The sequence below is a fragment of the Crocodylus siamensis genome, unplaced genomic scaffold (assembly GCF_052110815.1).
Source record: "Crocodylus siamensis isolate JL-2025a unplaced genomic scaffold, ASM5211081v1 HiC_scaffold_125, whole genome shotgun sequence".
NCBI lineage: Eukaryota > Metazoa > Chordata > Crocodylia > Crocodylidae > Crocodylus > Crocodylus siamensis.
Window position 1 is genome coordinate 11,480 of NW_028324535.1, and position 19,426 is coordinate 30,905.

At 46.4% G+C, this 19,426-nt stretch overlaps 1 protein-coding gene and 2 pseudogenes across 1 annotated transcript; all 3 read left to right on the plus strand.

Moving 5' to 3' along the window:
* The first annotated feature begins 3,497 nt into the window (after positions 1-3,497).
* Positions 3,498-4,485, plus strand: LOC149851848 (olfactory receptor 14A16-like; annotated as a pseudogene).
* Positions 4,486-9,802: 5,317 nt separating this feature from the next.
* LOC149851849 (olfactory receptor 14A16-like) lies at positions 9,803-11,763 on the plus strand. Its single transcript, XM_090030298.1, has 2 exons — positions 9,803-10,750; positions 11,593-11,763. Exons 1-2 carry the CDS (start codon positions 9,803-9,805, stop codon positions 11,761-11,763), a joined length of 1,119 nt encoding a protein of 372 aa, XP_089886424.1.
* A 4,147-nt stretch (positions 11,764-15,910) lies between these two features.
* Positions 15,911-16,877, plus strand: LOC149851850 (olfactory receptor 14A16-like; annotated as a pseudogene).
* The last annotated feature ends 2,549 nt before the right edge of the window (positions 16,878-19,426 follow it).

Sequence of the window (19,426 nt, forward strand, 5' to 3'; positions counted from 1 at the left end):
ATAAAAGGCAAGAGGGAAGATGCCAGGCCACGTATACCAGAGGTGATGAAGGGCCTAAAATACACATTTCCTGAAAGTATCTGAGTGCCTCTGAATGTTAGGTGCCTAAATATCTTTGATAGTCTGGCCTCCCTATGATACAGATCTTGGCCCCAAAGCAGGACAAACAATTATGTAGCAGTCTAACTAAAAGATTAAAATTAAAACTTTTAAATATATCAATCTGGGAATGTTTCCCTCTGGTTCTCTGCTTCAAAGCTAAGCTGGATTCTAGGGAACGGGTCCCACGTGGCCCAAGAGAGAGGTGGTTAAATCCCCTTCCTGCAGCTTCAGGTCTTCAGTTCTCTCTAGTGACAAACTGGTTTGGGTCTAGTTCTGTCAGTCATGGAGTGAAGGTAAGATATCTGAGCATTTAGCACTGAGATAAGACTGTTTTAGGGAAAAGGGAAATTATATAGATTGATCGAAGGAAAGTGAATAAAGACTCCTGGGACTAGAGATCAGATCACAAGCCTGGAAAAACCTCAGTAAGTAAACTGCAGCCAGTTTGTCGTTGCAATGAATGTATTTGGGTGGTAGAAAGATGAGTGAGTGAGTGTGTGTGTGTGTGTGTGTGTGTGTCATTTAAAACTTGAAAATGAGATAAACCTGGAAATGTAGAGAACAATGTAAATGTATTAAAAGTGCTCTAGCTGGGGCTGGGGGGAAAACAAATCAAAATGAAACAAAACAACCAGAAAAAACCTCCCTCCAGAAAATTTCAATTTGTCACCCAGAACCCATTTATCATTTCAGTTTTGGACAACTGGATATTTTCAAGCAAAAACAGCCAGAAAAACACATTTTAAATCAAATTTTCTTCTTTCCCTCTTTGAACCTTTTTATGTTTTAATTTTAGTGTTTCTATGTAAATTAACAGTTTTGAAGAAATAGAAATACTGTGACAAAGGCTAGGTTTAGAAAAAATACATGTTTTTATAAGGAAACTTTAATGGAAACAGACCTCTGGCTGTAAATTTGAAGCCCAATTCGGGAGCCTCAGCAATGCTCAGAAATAGCCCAGTTCCAACCTCCTCCTTGCATTATCTCTTGTTCCCCGGAATAATGCTTGCAGGGAGAAGGAGGAGGAACCGGCACAGTTGATATCCAACAAAATTTATTTTACATCTCATAGTGCCTCTGAAATCTGTGTCGGGGGCATCTAAGAAGCATGCTGAGCAAACACATAGTAAGATGCACTCCCTTCCCAAAACAGTTTACCATCCTTGTGCAGAAATGGCAAAGATTAATGAGACAGAGTCTAGGTGACCAGAGGGATGGTACTAGGCAGCGATGGCACACAGCTAGCACTCCAGTTGGCCTGGGATCATGTAAAAGTGTCAGACCCAGAGATGGCAGGCAGTCTGCACGTGGAGCTCAATATAAAATCATTCTAGACAAGGTTCTTTCTGATATGTTTTATTAGACCAACTAAATAGTTGGAAAAAAAATTTTGCAAGCTTTTGGGCACAAACCCCCTTCTTCATGCTATAGGGAGAGTGCAATGGTGTTTTCTGTTCTCCTGGATGCTAGAAACCAGTGTGTGAAAATGCAGGTCTGTGAAAATGCAAATGCTTGATGGTGAGGATCAGAGGTGAGGGGAGTGGCAAGGACAAGGTGACACTTAGATGCTACTTGTAGCTCGGCTGTATGCACCTGGGAAGAGGAAAAGAGGCCGAGTTAGCATTTTCTTGAGCACAGCACTAGCAGCTAAACGCAAATGCTTGAAAACACTGTGTTGAGAAAACACATATTATGCAGCAGCTTCTCTGACCCAAGAGAGGTGAGAGTAGGGCTGTGGGCCAAGAAGAAAAGCAGGAAAGCATGCCAACTCTAGCAGGGCAATTGTAAAGCATAGCAAGGCAGGCCAAAAGGGAATTTGAAAAGTGTTTTCTGAAAGAAAGAAGAATTCTTTAAGTATGTCAGAAGCTGGGTAGTAAGCTGGGCAGCAGAAGATACTGGGGAGATGCCCATGTGATCCACACTAAATAAATGCAGAGAGATCAAAATGAAGTGACAAGGGAGGAGGTTTAAAAGCAAATCCATAAATTAAAACAGCAAGCAAGTGACTGGGACCAGATCACATTCCCTTAGAGAGTTGTGTAGGAATTCAAATGTGAAACTGCAGGGCTGCTGTTCATAGCACGTCACCTAGCAAGGGCCCCCGTACCAGAAGAGTTTTGGGTGACAACACAACACCCAACTTCAAAAAAGGGCTCCAGAAGTCATCTTGGGAACTACAGACCAAGGTTTTTTCACTTCTATCCCTGGAATTTGCTAGAAGATATAGTAGGAATAAAGTTAGAAGTCACATGGATATAGTTGATGTTCAGGGGAAGTGTCAGCATCCTTGTTGTGAAGGGAAATTCTATCCCAAGCATCTGCTGGAGATCTCTGGCAACATCACTTACCATGTGGGCAAGCGGGGGGCAGTTGATCAAGTCCAGTCCAGTCCAACCCAGTTCAATCCAACCCAACCCATATGAGGAGCTTCTGAAAAGTTCCCTCACTGAAAGCTCTTAAAATCGACCTTTTGGTGAGGGACTATGGGAGTGAACAGAAGGTCTTTTAATAGATCAAGACATGGTTAAAAGACATGAAACAAAGGGCCGGGGTAAATGGTCATTTTTCAGGCTGGAGGAAGGACAAGAGTGGAGTCCCTTGGGGCTCTGTGCTCGGGACAGTTTTGTCCAACATGTTCATCAGTGATCGGAGCGAGGGGGTGCACAGCGAATTCCCAGTGTTCCCACAAGAGACCAACTGTCCCAGGGGGTGACATCCAAAGCTGATGGTGAGGAGCTGTGGAGACATCTCACCAAAGTAACCCCCTACTCGGTGTAAGGACAGACTGCTGTTCCTGAGCCACTGACTGTTGCTGCAGTTCTTGCTTTCGCTTCTGTTAGGGAAATATCAAATGCAGAATTACTTCCAGCTAAAAAGAGCAGATGGATGATTGTTTTGGAAATGCTGTTTCTGACGGTTCATAGGTGACTGTTTCAACACCTCAGGCCACTGTTCTTCTTTCCTGGCTGGTTCCTCGGGTCGGGCTATATCCCATCAGTGTGCCAGTTTGCTGAGGGGAGATGGGTTTATTCGTAGTGAGGCCTTGGAGGAGAAGGGGAATGAGGCAATGAAAGAACATACTCCATGAAGCATTACAGGATCAATTAAAGTAATTGTAAAATGTTTTCTTTTTCCCTGAAATATTCTTTTCAGATGGCTTGGTGTTTATAGAGACATGGCCACAAGCAATGACTTTTACAGAAAGTTGCAACAAGAGAAAACCAGAAAACCTGCTTCCCACTAAACTGTTCCCAGCAGTGCCACATGGGCACCTTTGACATTTTGGTCGAGATGTTACTGCGGATGTGAGCTTCCCTCGTACATTTGTTGCTCTGACCCTGATCGCTGCCTTTGCTCTCCCTTCACCGGCCTTGCACAAGGCACCGAGGAGAACGATGTCCAACAGAACCACAGGGACAGGATTCCTCCTCCTGGGGTTTTCTGACACTCGGGAGCTGCAGATCTTACACTTCCTCCTCTTCCTAGCAGCATACCTGGCAGCACGGCCAATCTCCTAATAATCACAACTGTAGCCCTCAGCCACCACCTGCATTCCCCAATGCACTTCTTTTTGATAAATTTATTCATCCTAGACCTTGGCTCCATCTCAGTGACGGTGCCCAAATCCATGTCTAATTCCTTATTAAATACCAACTCAATTACCTATGCTGGATGTGTTGCCCAAGTGTTTTGTCTCATCTGCTTCTTGGGAGCAAAATGTATCCCTTCTCACGGTTATGGCATATGACCGGTACGTTGCCATCTGCAAGCCACTGCATTATGAGATAATTATGAACAGGAGAGCTTGTGTCCAGATGGCTGCCTTGTGCTTGGGCTGCTGGTGTCATGTACTCTGCACTGCACACTGGGAACACCTTTAGTCTACCCTTCTGCCACTCAGATGTCATCAACCAGTTCTTCTGTGAACTGCCCCAGCTGCTTAAGCTCTCCTGCTCTGACACATACCGCAGAGAGCTGGCAGCTCTTGTCTTCAGTGTGTTTTAGCTTTAGGCTGTTTTGTTTTCATCGTTGTGTCGTATGTTCAGATCTTCACCGCAGTGTGGAGAATCCCCTCGGAGCAGGGCCATCAGAAAGCCTTCTCCACCTGCATTCCTCACCTGATTGTCGTCTCCCTGTTTCTTTCACTGCCATGGCATTGCCTACATGAAGCCCATCTCTGACTCCCCGTCCCCTCTGGATCTCCTGGCAGCTGTTCTGTATTGTGTGGTGCCTCCATTGATGAATCCGGTCATCTACAGCATGAGGAACAGGGAGATCCAAGCTGCCCTGAGGAAACTGCTCCACAGGCTGACCCCTGCTGCAAGAACAATATGTCCATCTTTGTTTCATGACTTTGCTTTACTAAATTTTTTTTATAATTAACTCATGAAATTATTGTTTTCATACTATAGTGTGCAACCTATTTACAAAAAAAAACTTTGTAAGTACAGGATGATACTTGACTTGGGTCATTTTTGTTAATACTGTCGAAGCAGGGAAGTAATGTTCCTTGCTTCAATTTTACCATGTGCACCATCTAAAATAAATCCCATCAATTGCAAGGTGATGAATGGAAGACTTCTGTTTACCAGTTGCATTATTATTATTACTATTTGCATCACTAATATGTAGGGGATTTAAACCATGGTCTGCAAGTGAATAAACAGTGAGACAGTAGGAGTATTGGATGTCTTATTACACAGCCTCCTTTTTTTCTTTGTATTCTCTTCCCATGAGATATCAGGGTGGTTGAAGTCACTCATGATGACCTTGCAGTGAATGGGTACAGCTTCTCCCAGTTCCCTAGTCAATTCATGGTCAAGCTCTTCCTCCTGTCTAGGAGGTCTGTAATAGCCTCCTACAGTTATATCACCTCCACCATGTTATTCCCGGTATCCTAACCCAGAGGGTCTCGAGTTGCTCTCCTTGGGTGCCAATCTCTGCTTGTAGGGAAGTGTACTGCTCCTTCACATACAGAGCTACACCCCTGCCCTTCCTTGCAACATGACCCCTCCTGTACAAGGTATAGGCATCAAGACCTGTGGTCCAATCTTAGTGTAAAAATTATGATATCCTTGGTTTAAAGAATGGCACTATCAGTATTTCCTTCCAATATTAAATGGCAGGAAAGGAGTTTCTGTAGATTTCTGGATGGGCATATCCCCAGTTAAAAGACTATATTAATGCTGGTTGGACACTACTGCATGTTTAGCCAACTGTTACATATGTGTCCCTTTTTCATGTTAAACCCAAGTGGCTAAATACATGAATGTTGTGTCAATTTTAGCATGATGGAAAGGCATTTTGGAAGATGAGGACTTACAGTATTTCCTAAGACAACCTATGACTGAATAATAATATCACATGTTGACCCTCTTGATGTTGTTGGGAGTGACCATTTTGTTTGAAGAGTTCTGATTTTGAGCAATGCATTTTTTCACTGAATGGTGAATTCAAGCACATTAACTTTTAGTACTGATGGGATACATGTCCAAGAAGAGGGTGATGGGGGTTCAAACTTCCTGTGGCCAAGATGGTTCTGGAAGCAGATTGCTCAGTTTCCAAGCAACTGAGTATGAGGCTGAGTAATGAAAAAGTGCTTTGAGTACGGGGTTGCTGGAAAAGAGGTGTGTTCTTCCTCCATTTTACCGAGTTTTAGGACACCTGACATGCACCTAAGAGTCACAGACCCTTTCATTGCCATGATGACATGTTTTGGAATCCCACTTAATATAAACATGTACTAAATGACTGCATAGGAAATGGCGTTACTGCTGTGTTGCACCAACAAAAGGCTTTGACACTGACTGCACAGAAGCCTGACACCACTCAGCAGTAGTGTCACGTCATTTTTAATGTGTGACTCTACTATGAAGTGGTTACAGGCTACTGTGCAGTCAACATTTCATGTAGACATGACCTCTGAGAGTGTCACACCGGGTCGCAGGCTCCCTGATGTGGGCGTCACTTGGAGTTAAAGGGGGCAGGCAGAGGGAGCAGATTGCAGGAAGAAGCCAAATGAGGAGTCAGGAGGTCAATGTGAGAACAGGTGTATGGGGGAAGCTGAGTCAGGAAGCTGGAGGACCAGGAGGAGAATGGAGTAAGAGGGCAAGCCAAATCGTGAAGCCAGGACATCACACAGAGAGCAGGAAGAGGCACAAGGTATATCGACCAGGAAGGTTGTCCAAGTTCATGTTGAACCCTGTTGTCCAGACATTTCCTGCTCCAGGTCAGGACTTGAAATGGCAGTGCAGTGAAGGGGAGGAGTGACCAGGCACTCTGCTGGTAGGGGGGAGTGGGCAGAAGGGTCGGCCCTCCTGGAGGGGTCTGCACAGGCTTCCCCAGCCTGAAGGGTCAGCCAGAGAGGCTGTAGGTTGGGATGAACAGGTTGGGATTCAGATTTGAGGCTTTGGCCTGACAGAAAACAAGGTAACAATAATTTAGTAGAGTTACAAATTTCCTGAAGGGCTTGATCCAGATGGAATGATGAACCCAAATCTAAATACACAATAAATGCTTCTTTCCTCCAGTCTCTGGTTTTGACCCTATAGGTCACAGGGTGGAACATTGTGCCCTTTGGGCTTGGAGGATCGTCTCCGTAAGGAGCAACCACGCTCCTTGGACACCTGGCTCCCTTCCCCTCTGGGACCTCAGCGCTTCCCCCACTATCCTCCTTAGCTCATTGAAGTTTGCCCTCCTGAAATCTAGGGCTGCTGCCTTACTGCAGGCTTTTGCCACCTTGCACTGGATGGTGAATCCCACCAGGCGATGATCGCTGTCGCCCAGGTGGTCGAGCACCCGCAGCCCCCGCACCAGGTCATCTCCCGCGGCCAGCACTAGGGCCAACAAGGCGTCTCCCATGGTGAGGCTGTGCACCTCCTGGGTTAGATGGAGGTCCTGCATTTGGGCTAGCGATCTATGTGAGCGGTCAGACCTGGCTGACTGCTCTTCCCAGCAGATGTCCGGGAAGTTCAGGCCCCCCATGACTACCACATCCTTTGACTTCACTACCTCCATGAGCTGACCTAAGAATTCCTGGTCAAGCTCTTCCCCTTGGTTGGGAGGTCTGTAGTAGACCCCCACCATTAAGTCTCTTTCCCCTTGACTGCCTTGTACTCTAACCCAAAGCACTTCAGAGTTCCCCTCCCCTGACTCCTTGCTAATAACAAGGATGTGTATTCCTCCTGCCACGCCCCCACCTGCCTTCACTAGCCCCATGTGTTTCCTGTCTGATCCCCACTATGTTGCCATTTTAGGCTCTGATTTCCTGCTTGACTCCATACTACGACATGTCTACATGTCACCCTACGGTGATGTAGCAATGCACTAGGTCGCACCTGTTTGTTCGTTTCGTGTGCTAGCTGGGTGACATGGCAGTCCAATCATGTGGGTCTATACAAGATCAGCAGCTACGTTGCTGTAGTGGCACGCTCTCCTGGTATAGTTTGTCACTACAGTGGCATAGCGGGACAATCAACCCGTGCACCACGTGCATGGCGCTGTAGGGGCAGCTGCTGCACTGTGCTTTAGTACTTGCAAAAGGAAGAGCTAAATCATGGCACTGGAGCAACATCGCTGTACGATGACGTGTAGATGCACCCTAAGGGAACAGAGCACTGAAGACCTCATTCCTCAGTCTCTTCTACTGCTTTGTCAATCCCAGGATTTATTGTTCTGCAATTAAAGACAACCAAAGCAATGGAAAAATAACAGGATGGATATAATGACACATACACCCGAGCATGAAGAATTACAGGGCATACAAGTTAAGAGAAAAGATAGTGGGTCAGCTATATCAGACACACTGTTATGTGTAAAATGCAGGTAGATCTCAAAGGGACTCACAACACCACCTAAGCTACCAAACTGAGCCAGCACACCTGTGTAACTGTTTTCCCAAATGTGACTACAGGTCTCACTGATTTTTTAGATGCCTGAATACTTTAATATGGCTCCCAGATGCTACGTATCTTGGAGCAGAAGCAATAGAGAAAAGGTGATCAAACTAAACAATCAAAATAAAACTTTCCAGCTTTAAAATACATGAATCCAGGAGGGCTTATTTCTGATGCGTGTGCTTCAAAGCTGAGCTGGGCTCTAGGGAACAAGTCCCAGAAGCCCTAAGAAGAGAGATGTGGTTAAATCACCTTCTGGCAGCACCAGTCTCTCCAAACTAGTGAAGTTTATTGTGATCTGCAGAGACAAAATGGTTTGGATCTACTTCTGCCAGTTCAGTCTTGGAGTGGAGAGAAAGCTCCTACTAAGATATTTTGACTTTGAAAGATGTGACAGTAGCAGGGAAAAGGGAAATTAGATAGATCAGTAGCGGGAAAAGAAGCAAGGTATCCTGGCACAGGAGGATCTGTCACAATCTGAGAAAAACGTCACAAAGAACATTGCTGCAAGTCTGTTATTGCAATTAGCTGTGGTTGGTTGGTAACAAGGGGGACATCTGGTTTATTTAAGCACCTAAAAAAGACACACACCTGGAAATCTATCAACATTTTAATAGCAAGGCATTCAAAATTCAGTGGTCAGAGGAAAAAAAAAAGAAAAGAAAACAGTTCCCTTTAGAAAATCTGAACTTGCTCCCAAGAACCCACATATTTCAGTGTCTTTGGAACTAGACATTTACGGTCAAAAAGCCCCTGGAGACTGCAGATTTAAACCAAATAATCCTCCCACCCGTATATTTTATTTTTAGTTCTTCTACAGAAACGTATGCTTTTGAAGAAATGTACATATTGCAAAACATTATGTCTTTAGTGAAGACATTTTTAAAAGAAATCTCTTTCCAGGCTTAAATGCTAAGCCCCACAGCAGATAGTCAGTATTACTCAGCAACACCAGAAGACCAATCCCACCTATTCACGGCAGCAAGATTTGGCTGTTTTCCAGAAAAAACTCAGTAACCCCTGCTGCTGATACCCCGCAAAATGCATTTTAAATATCCGAGTGCCTCTCGAACTAGGGTCAGGGGACCCAACAAAGTGTGATGAGCAAATAAATAGTGAGAAGCATCGCTTGCCCAAAGAGCTTAAGGTTCTTGTACCCAAATGACAACGATCAATGACACGAAGTGAAGACAAGAGGAAGATGGGATTGCCCTATCGTGGCACAGGGATGACCATTCAGCCGGGGGTGGGGACCGTATAAATCAGCTTGTTGTGGCAGGCAGGACTCGGTGCAGATAAAGGCTACTGTCTCAAGGCCTCTGAACCCTATTCTGCCTTCAGCGCTGGGCCCTTTGGTTTGACGATGTCCCTTTGGTCGGCCAACTTCATGAAGGGAGGTAGTTTTACAGCGAGATTTGAAATGGAGGGAGGGGGAAGAGGAGCATAAGGGCATGAAGCAATTAAAGGCAAACCATCTGTGTTATTGCAGTCCCAATCAAATAATTATAAACACTTGCTTTTGGCTGTAATATTCTCTGTTCATTGGTCTGGTGTTTCTATATATATGCCCACAGGTAAGGACTTTTGTGCAGCTTTTTAAAATGCAAAATCATAAAACTAAATAAAACCAGAACGATATTACTTTCTACTAAAAAATGTACAACCCTTTAACAGAGATCCTATTGACAGTTTGTTCATGAGTTGTTTCCGACATGAGATGCACGCCTGTTATACTTGTTACTTTGATCCTGACCAGTACCCTTGTCTTTCCCTCACAGGCCTTCCACAAGGCATTGAAGAGGGAAATGTCCAACCAAACCACCGTGACCGAGTTCCTCCTCCTGGGCTTCTCTGACATCCAGGACCTGCAGATCTTACACGTTGTCACATTTCTGGCAGCATACCTGGCAGCTCTGGTGGGAAATCTCCTCGTTATCACAGCTGTAACTCTCAACCCCAAGCTCCACTCTCCCATGTTCTTTTTCTTGATTAATTTGTCTCTCCTGGACCTTGGCTCCATCTCAGTGACCGTGCCCAAATCCATGTCTAATTCCTTATTCAATACCAACTCGATTACCTACTCTGGATGTGTTGCCCAAATATTTTGTCTCATTGCCTTCATTGGAGCAAATTTATCCCTTCTCACGGTTATGGCATATGACCGATATGTTGCCATTTGCAAGCCACTGCATTATGAGATAATAATGAACAGAAGAGCTTGTGTCCAGATGGCTGCCAGTGCTTGGGCTGCTGGTGCCATCAACTCTGCACTGCACACTGGGAACACCTTTAGTCTACCTTTCTGCCACTCAAATACCATCAACCAGTTCTTCTGTGAAATACCCCGGCTACTCAAGCTCTCCTGCTCTGAGACATACCGCAGAGAGCTGGCAACCCTTGCCTTCAGTATGTGTTTAGCTCTAGGCTGTTTTGCTTTCATCGTTGTGTCGTATGTTCAAATCTTCACCGCAGTATTGAGAATCCCCTCGGAGCAGGGCCAGCAGAAAGCCTTCTCCACCTGCATTCCTCACCTGGCTGTGGTCTCCCTGCTTCTTTCAACTGCCATTATTGCCTACATGAAGCCCATCTCTGACTCCCCGTCCCCTCTGGATCTCCTGGCAGCTGTTGTGTATTGTGTGGTGCCTCCAATGATGAATCCGGTCATCTACAGCATGAGGAACAGGGAAATCCAAGCAGCCCTGAGGAAACTGTTCCACAGGCTGATCCTCTGCAAGAACATCATGTCCATCTTTGTTTCATGGCTTTGCTTTACAAATTTTTTTTTTTTTTATAATTAACTTATGAAATTATTGTTTTCACACTATAGTGTGCAACCAATTTACAAAAAATACAGGTGTTGGGTTATTCTGTAAGATTGTAAGAACAATAATACTTGACTTGCGTCATTTTGTGTTAATACTGTTGAAGCAGAGAAGTAATGTTTCTTGCTTCAGTTTATACCATGTGCACCACCTAAAATAAATCCCTCAATTGCAAGGTGATGAATGGAAGACTTCTGTTTACCAGTTGCTGTATTATTATTATTATTGCATCACTAATATGTAGGGGATTTAAACAATGGTCTGCAAGTGAATAAACAGTGAGACAGTAGAAGTATTGGATGTCTTATTACACATCCTCCTTTTTTTTTTTTTAAGGCTCTTCCCATGAGATATCAGGGTGGCTGAAGTCACTCATGATGACTGTGCAGTGAAAGTGTGCAGCTTCTCCCAGTTCCCTAGCCAATTCACGTTCAAGCTCTTCCTCCTGGTTAGGAGGTCTGTAATAGCCTCCTACAGTTATATCACCTCCACCATGTTCTTCCCCTTATGCTAACCCAGAGGGTCTCAAGTCGCCCTCCTTGGGTGTCAACCTCTGCTAGTAGGGAAGTGCACTGCTCCTTCACTTACAGAGTACACCCCTGCCCTTCCTCATAACACAATCCCTCCTGTACAAGGTATAGGCATCAAGACCCGTGACCGGAAGTTCGAGACCAGACGGGCACACTTATATTTCCTCCAGCCTCTGGTTTTGACCCTACAGGTCCCAGAGTGAAACATTGTGCCCAGGGACATGTGAAGTGATGTATTTGCAGACTGTGGTCTCCCTGTTTATCTTCACTGGTGCCTTCGCCTACGTGAAACCCACCTCCAACTTCCCATCCTCTTTAGATCTTCTGACAGCTGTGGTTCCTCCAATGGTAAATCCATTCATCTATAGCATGAGGAACAAGGAGATCAAACGTGCACTTAGAAAACTGCTCTAAAGCCAGATACTCTCCAAGAACAGGATGTCCCTTTTTACTGCATGCATTTGGTTTACTACTTCGTTTCTTTCAATTTATAATGAAATCATGAAATTAAGTGCCCCACCTCACCATGCCCCCCATATGAGCCATTTGTGGCTCTGCCCCCCCCCGCCCAGGCTGTGCAGGGCTTGCCCCTCCCTCACCAGTCTTGGCAGGGGCAATCAAAGCCCTAGCAGTGAGGGAGGGAGTGGGGCTAGGTCTAGGGCTAGGGCCTCAATCTGCACCAACCCCCCCAAACCCTCCCAACCCTTCCCTCCCTACAGCCTTGCATGCTGGGCAGGGGTGGGGCGTGGAATCTTCTGTTCTTAAAGTTCAAAAGTGATCTCTGACCTAAAGAGGTTGGAGGCCAAAGCTGTATATAACTGGATTGATTATTCGATCCAGCACAAAATAGGAATAGCTTGTATGAGGTCAAGAGCTGATGGGGAGCTGGAGATACCTTTCATATAGGGAAAGGTACACATGCTAATAAGCAAGGAGACCAGAATGAGGTGTGGAAGAAAGGTGAGAAGTCTTTATCCCATCCTTGCTCAGATGGGCACCATGTTGCATATCTGAATGTATGATACAATTAGGAAAACAAAACTGGGTCTAAAGTTATGCAAACACCAACGATTATTTCAAGCTGTCTAAGGAACAAGTCAGAGCAAATGAGCTTGATTAGCTGAGGGATTTCACAGATGAACTGGTTGATGATATTAGCTTGGTGGAAAGATACACCAAAGGTGTTACTAGTGTGAAGGGTAGCATACAGAAAACCACAGATCCATGCACTGGCTGCCATTTATCTGCAAACCCTCCTGTTCATGATCCTCTCATAGTGCAGCATTTTCCAGATGACAGTGTACCGATCATATGCCATGATGCTGAGGAAAGGGAAGTCAGCTGCAAAGAAGAACAAGAAGAAAAGGACTTGGACGACACATCCAGCATAGAACAAGGATCTGGTGTTAAGCAGAGAATTATCTAAGGATTTTGAGGTGGTGACAGAGATAGTTCCAAGGTCTGAGATAGAAAGATTCATCAGGAAAAAGTGCATGGGGCTGTGAAGGTGGTGGTCGAGAATTATAACTGTGATATCAAGGCGATTCCCAATCAGAGATGCCACCAGAAAGTGATGGCTTCCACATTGAGAAGACAAAACCAGTTTTTTCTTGAAGGTTACAAGAAGAGCTCATGGGATATCAGTGTAACTCTATGTAATGGACAAATCAAAATAATAAAGCAGGAGATCAGCAACTTTTTCCACTTTTAGGTCAGAATGGCCCAGCTGATGTGAAAACTAGGGTGATACCTAAACCAGGTGACTACTACCACTTTTCGTCAGTGCTGCTTCTTTTTGCTGCCCAGCTGCAGTACGGCACCGCACACAAGACCTTCCTCCACAGGGTGGATCCAATGGCTTCATGGGCTCTAGATTGTCAACTGCTGTGATGAACTCCAGACAAAACTGATAAGTTTAGAAAGAAATATTTTGGGACTATTTGGTTCATGAAAAAAAAAATCCCAATCAGAGGATTGGGAAAGGTTGATATTTTTAAATTTCTCCCATAATGGGATCTTTGTTTATGGCCATGGCAACATCCATGAAGAGGGAAAATTCCAAACACCATAAATCTTTTAGCTGCTGGACTCCAACCAACCCCTGTCTCAAGTGGGAGCCGCCAGTACAGTAAGTTAGTATGGAGGCTGAAGGTTGAGACATATCATCAGATCAGGCCCTGGCATCTGTCAGGTTCGGATCAAGAGAAATCAGGTCCATGAATGAGCCCCTGATCCCTTGATGTTCCTTGTGGAGCCTGCCTGGCATGGGCTCTGTGTGGCATGAGGCTGCATGGGGATGTGTGCTTCATGTGGCACCTGTGCCAGGCCAGCCCTGTGTACTAGAGTCGGGGTTTGCCTGGATTGGGCTCATTGACCCACTCTGCACACAGGATCCAGTGTGCACAGTCAGCTACGCTTCCGCCCCATTGGGCAGTTTTTATTGTGCAGTCATTTAGTATTTGCTTTACCGAGAACTAAATGACTGCGCAGTCCCGAAGGCGCATGTGTCATTTCAAACCCTACTGTGCAGTAGCAATGAGGTAATGCTCAGGAGCTCATTGCTACTCTACAGTAGTGGCGGCATAATGGTTAGTGCCCACCAATGCTACTTTGCCACAGCAATGAACAACTTCACTACAGCAACCTAGCATCTTGTGTAGACACACCTAGTCTGCTGTAAATGCCACAACCCATGAACAACACATGCCCCCAGAAGCAGTGGGGGAATGGTGACAGCTGCAAATGACTGACAGCGATGGCAGTGAATGGTGACCTCCCTTAGACAGCCGTGGTAGTGCCAGCGGCTGGGGTGGGGGGAGTGGTGAGCGCTGACGGCCAGTCAGCGACCATCCACAGACACCACCAGCTGCATTGGCAGTGGCCAAGGGCAATCGTCCACAGATGCTGTTGGCAGTGTTGGTGGGTAGGGTGGGGCACTGGGAAGTGGCAACTGCACACAGGAGCCAGCAGTGCCTCTTTCAGGGGGTGCACCCCCAATCTCGGGGTGCACATGCATCCACGTACACCCCCTACATAAATCGCCAGTGCTACATACAATACACATCCCCAGTGACCTGCTGTGGGTAGCATGTGCCACAGGCTGGCCCCTCACATCTTATGCTGTGCACGGTGCTGGGGCCAGGTTGTGTTGCATGTGGTGTGCAGGGCTAGAGCTGTACACGTGGTGCAAGCACCAGATGTAGCCAGTCCACAAAGCACGGTGCATGCAGTGCCTCCACGAGACCACCCCTGTAGGCTTGACCTGGCAGATGGGGTCCATCTGTGTTTGACACCGCTGGGTTCAAGGGAAGCTGACGGTGGAAGAAATGAGGGGGAGCTGGGACCTGGGATGAATATGAGTCAGAGGAAAGTGGTCTGAGGGGCTGTCATATTCATGACACTAGGTTCAGAACCAGGACCTTGCTAATGATTGCTGAGCTAATATTTTGTCAATGTGATGCCTTGCAATGGAGTTTGTTCATCTGAGTTATGGAATATATTTATTAAATTTAGAATTTTTCTTTTTGCACCTTACAACCTGAGTTTTACTCTCAGGTTATGTTCTCATGCAAAACTACATAGGAACTAACCCAGCTGCAACTTGGTGCCTCCCTTCATGCTAAGGTGCCCAGGCTGGGTCACTGGGACAACAGAGCCAGATAGAGAAGCTCAGGGCCTTCTCAGAGATCCCACGACTTGTGTTGGGATGAAGATTAAACTAGAGCACAGCTCTGCTGTTCTGCTAACATCCGTACAGCTCAGACTGGTTCCATCTGGGCTTTTCCTTCTTAGCTGTGCAGGACACCAGGGAACGAGTCCCATGAGCCTTTGGAAGAAAACAACTGAAAAATTGCCGTCTTGCTTCGGTCCCTTTCTATAAGGTGGGGTTGAAGTCAGCTGCATGCTCAGAAACCTGGTTGGATTTACTCCAGTCATTCAGTGACAGAGGGAGCAGAGAAAGACCTCTGGGTTATCTGTGCTTTTGGGGGATCTAGACTAGTGGTTGGTGCAGAGGAGATCGGAGAGATCAACTGGACATGAGCAAAGGATCTCTGCAGGGGAAGCCTGAATGTGATACAAGGGATAAGAAAACTTCCACAGAAACAATTTCAGTAAGTTTGCTGCACCAGTGAAGTGTCCTGTCTTAGTAAGATGCAGGGGAGATTTAAGAACATAAAAGTTGGAAAATCCGGCCACAGAAATCATATTGCGTTGTATGTATAATAGATTCAAAGCTACAAGAGTGAATGGAGACATTTTCAATGCTGTTGCTATTAGTTCAGATAATGTTATATAGCATATTGGGTGTGAGGTTGGAGGTAGCAAGTGGTCAGAATGAGGCCTCTAAGGAATTCATCTTTTTATGTAATATATTTTATTTCACATATATTTCTTTCTAGCATACGTTCTATAGGTGATATCAATCAAAGATCTACATTCTTAGCATGAAATTTGGAGACATTATTGTTGGGAATATGAAAGCCAGAGTTTAGTACTCTCCTCCTTATCACTGCCCTTGTTCTATTATAGCCAGGACTTGCACGGTGCCCTGGGAAGGAAGATGTCCAAATGGACGGCTGTAACCGAATTCCTCCTCCTGGGCTTCTCTGACACTCGGGAGCTGCCGATCTTACACTTTGTCACCTTTCTCGCAGCATACCTGGCAGCTCTGGTGGGGGACCTCCTTGTTATCACTGTCGTAACTACAAACCACCACCTCCACAGCCCCATGTACTACTTTTTGGCAAATTTGTCCATCCTTGACCCTGGATCCATTACTGTCATTGTTCATGTCCATTTTGTCACAGGCCATGGCCAATTCTCTCTTAAACTGCAGGACAATTTCCTATGCTGGATGTGTGTCCCAGGTCTTTCTCTTCTTCCTCTTTTGTGCAGTCAGTATTTCATTCCTCACCATCATGGCATATGTCAGGTACATTGCCATTTGCAAGACACTGCATTATGGTATAATAATGAACAGGACAGCTTGTGTCCAGATGGCTGCCAGTGCTTGGGCTGCTGGTGCCACCAACTCTGCACTGCACACTGGGAACACCTTTAGTCTACCCTTCTGCCACTCAAATACCATCAACCAGTTCTTCTGTGAAGTGCCCCAGCTGCTCAAGCTCTCCTGATCTGGCACGTACCGCAGAGAACTGGCAGCTCTTGTCTTCAGCATGCGTTTAGCTTTAGGTTGTTTTGTTTTCATCGTTGCGTCATATGTTCAGATCTTCACCGCAGTGTGGAGAATCCTCTCGGAGCAGGGCCGGCAGAAAGCCTTCTCCACCTGCATTCCTCATCTGATTGTGGTCTCCCTGTTCCTTTCCACTGGTGGCATTGCTTACACAAAGCCCATCTCTGACTCCCCGTCCCCTCTGGATCTCCTGGCAGCTGTTCTGTATTGTGTGGTGCCTCCATTGATGAATCCCGTCATCTATAGCATGAGGAACAAGGAGACCCAAGCTGCCTTGAGGAAACTGCTCCAAAGGCAGGTCCTGTCCAACAACATGTGCATCTTTATTTCATGACTTCTGTTTACTTACATTTCTTTTATAATTAAGTCATGAAATTCTTGTTTTCATAGTATAGCGTGCAACCTATTTACAAAAAATGAAGGTGGTTGGTTATTTCTGTAACTTTCTATGTACAATGACACTTGACTTGGGTCATTTTGTGTTAATACTGTTGAAGCCGGAAAGCAATGTTTCATGCATCAATTTTACTGACTGTGCCACCTTAAATAAATAGCATCAATTGCAAGATGATGAATGGAAGACTTTTGTTTAGTAATTGGTGTAATCCATTATTTGGATGACATAATATACAGGCAAGTATCCAGATGATGTGAAACTGGAATGAGGTGCAAACACTTTACAGGACAGAAACATAATTCAGATCAATCTTGATAGATTGGGGAGCTGGGCCTGAAAGAACAGGATGAAGTCCAAGGAAGTAAATGCAAGTTGCTGTACCTAAGGGAGAATACTCAAAAGCACAGAAACAAATTGGGTTATAAATGGTTGGGTGGTATGATTGTTGAAAAGGATCCAGGGCAGGGGAGGTGGGGAGAGGGCGGTGTCTGGTGGACCACGGGCACTAGGTCCCAGCCTGTGATCACATTGCTCCTTATATTATCATTCTGTGACTTAAAGCAACACGGTTGTGCTGCCATAAAAATCATACAAAGCATAGAAAATTGGGGTTGGAAAGGTCCTCAGGGGGCCATCTAGTCTAACCCCCTCCTTAAAGCAGGACCAGCCCCATCTAGATCATCCCAGTGAAGGCTTTGTCTATCAGGATTTTAAAAACTTTGTCCTATGAGAAGAAACCAGAACTTTTGATGCATCTTGTCCCAACTAAGTGACCGAAAAAAACGCTCGCTGGCCCCCAGCCCCAGAATCCCAGCAATTAAAAAAACCCAACCCTCTCCCCCCCCACACTCACTGGCAGTAGCAACTGCTGTCAGGGTCACTGCCCCACCTCTGCACAGCACAGGGCAATGTGTCAGCTACAGTGGCCCCAGCTCAGCCCCGGCTGCGCCCACGGCCCTGTGCTGCATGGGGCTGGGGCTCTACCAGGAGGCCCCAGAGCCCCCGCAGCCCCTGCTACTGCCGGTCAGTTGAGACTTTTAAAATTTATTTATTTATTTTTAAGTGCTGGAGACTGGTAGGGGGGAGTGGGGACAGCCTTTGCGGGGCTGGGGGTGCAAGCAGGGGGTGTGGCTGGTTGAGGTAGCCATTGGAGCGTCTGCATGAGCTAGCAGGGGATGGGGGAGCAAGATGGGGTAGAACATGTGGGCCCTGCAGGAAGGGATGGTAGCCCCTGTGGGGGCCATTTGGCTTCTGTTGTGGGGGCTATAACCCCTGTGAGGATAGGGGGCCATGGCCCCTGTGGGGGGAGGCAGAAAAACATAGAGGTTTTTAGAATGTACTTTATTATGATGATAGAGACACTGGTAGGCTTCCAAATTGCTTTAACACTGTAGATGCATCAGTAAAACATTGCCCAACTGATCACTGTCTCTGTCTCTCTCTAGTGGTCTTTTAATTGTGGAGGGACATGGATTTCAGGGTATTTTACAGAGTGACTTTGGGATTTTTTTTTAATTGGGGATTTTTCAGTTTTCCACTTGGGAACACCATAATTCCTGCTAAGGAGGCCAGTGGCAGGACCCTGCCTGCTCAGAGCTGGCACCTTGGTCCCAGCTGGAGAGGGTTGACTTCCTGGCCAGTTGGGGCAAGGAGGACATGCTTTGACAATTCAGAGCAGGCCACCACACCCAGAACATCTTCCAGGCAATAGCTATCCAGATGGCTGGGCAGGGGGCACTCATGGTACAAAGGCCAGCTTTGCAGCCTCAGTCCACTGGCAGCTGGCCCAGAGGGGCAGCTGCCTCTACTAGCTGTGTATGCCCCACCTGGGTCTGGCAGGTGCACAGCAGGTCACAGCCAGGCAGCAGCCCCCCTGCCAGACTGCTGCAGTGGGTAAAGGGTGCAGGGAGCTCCCAGGGCTGCTGCAGCAGTCCAGCTGGCACAAGGGCTTGTGTCCTTCCTTCACAGGCCCTGCACAACACACTGAAGAGGGAAATGTCCAACCAAACCACTGTGACTGAGTTCCTCCTCCTGGGCTTTTCTGATATTCAGGAGCTCCAGATCTTACATTTTGTTATCTGTCTAGCAGTGTACTTGGCTGCCCAGATGGGGAATATCTCCTCATTATCACAACTGTAGCTCTTAATTACAAACTTCATTTCCCCTTATTCTTTTTCTTGATTAATTTGTCCATCATGGGCCTTGGCTCCATCTCAGTTACCATGCCCAGACGCAATGCATAGTGGGTTTATGTGGGCAGAGGTGCACCCCCTGAGCATGGCGGTGCACCCCCTACAAAAAGGTGCTGCCAACAGTGTCGGCGGTGCCTGCAAGTGGTCGCCACTCACCACCCCGCTGCTGACACCACTGGCAGCATCTGCATGTGGTCCACAATTGCTGCTGGACACTGCTGGCGGTGCCTCTGGGTGGTTGCCAACCCCTGGTTAGTGCTCGCCATCTGCTGCTCCCGACAGCACCAGAGGCAT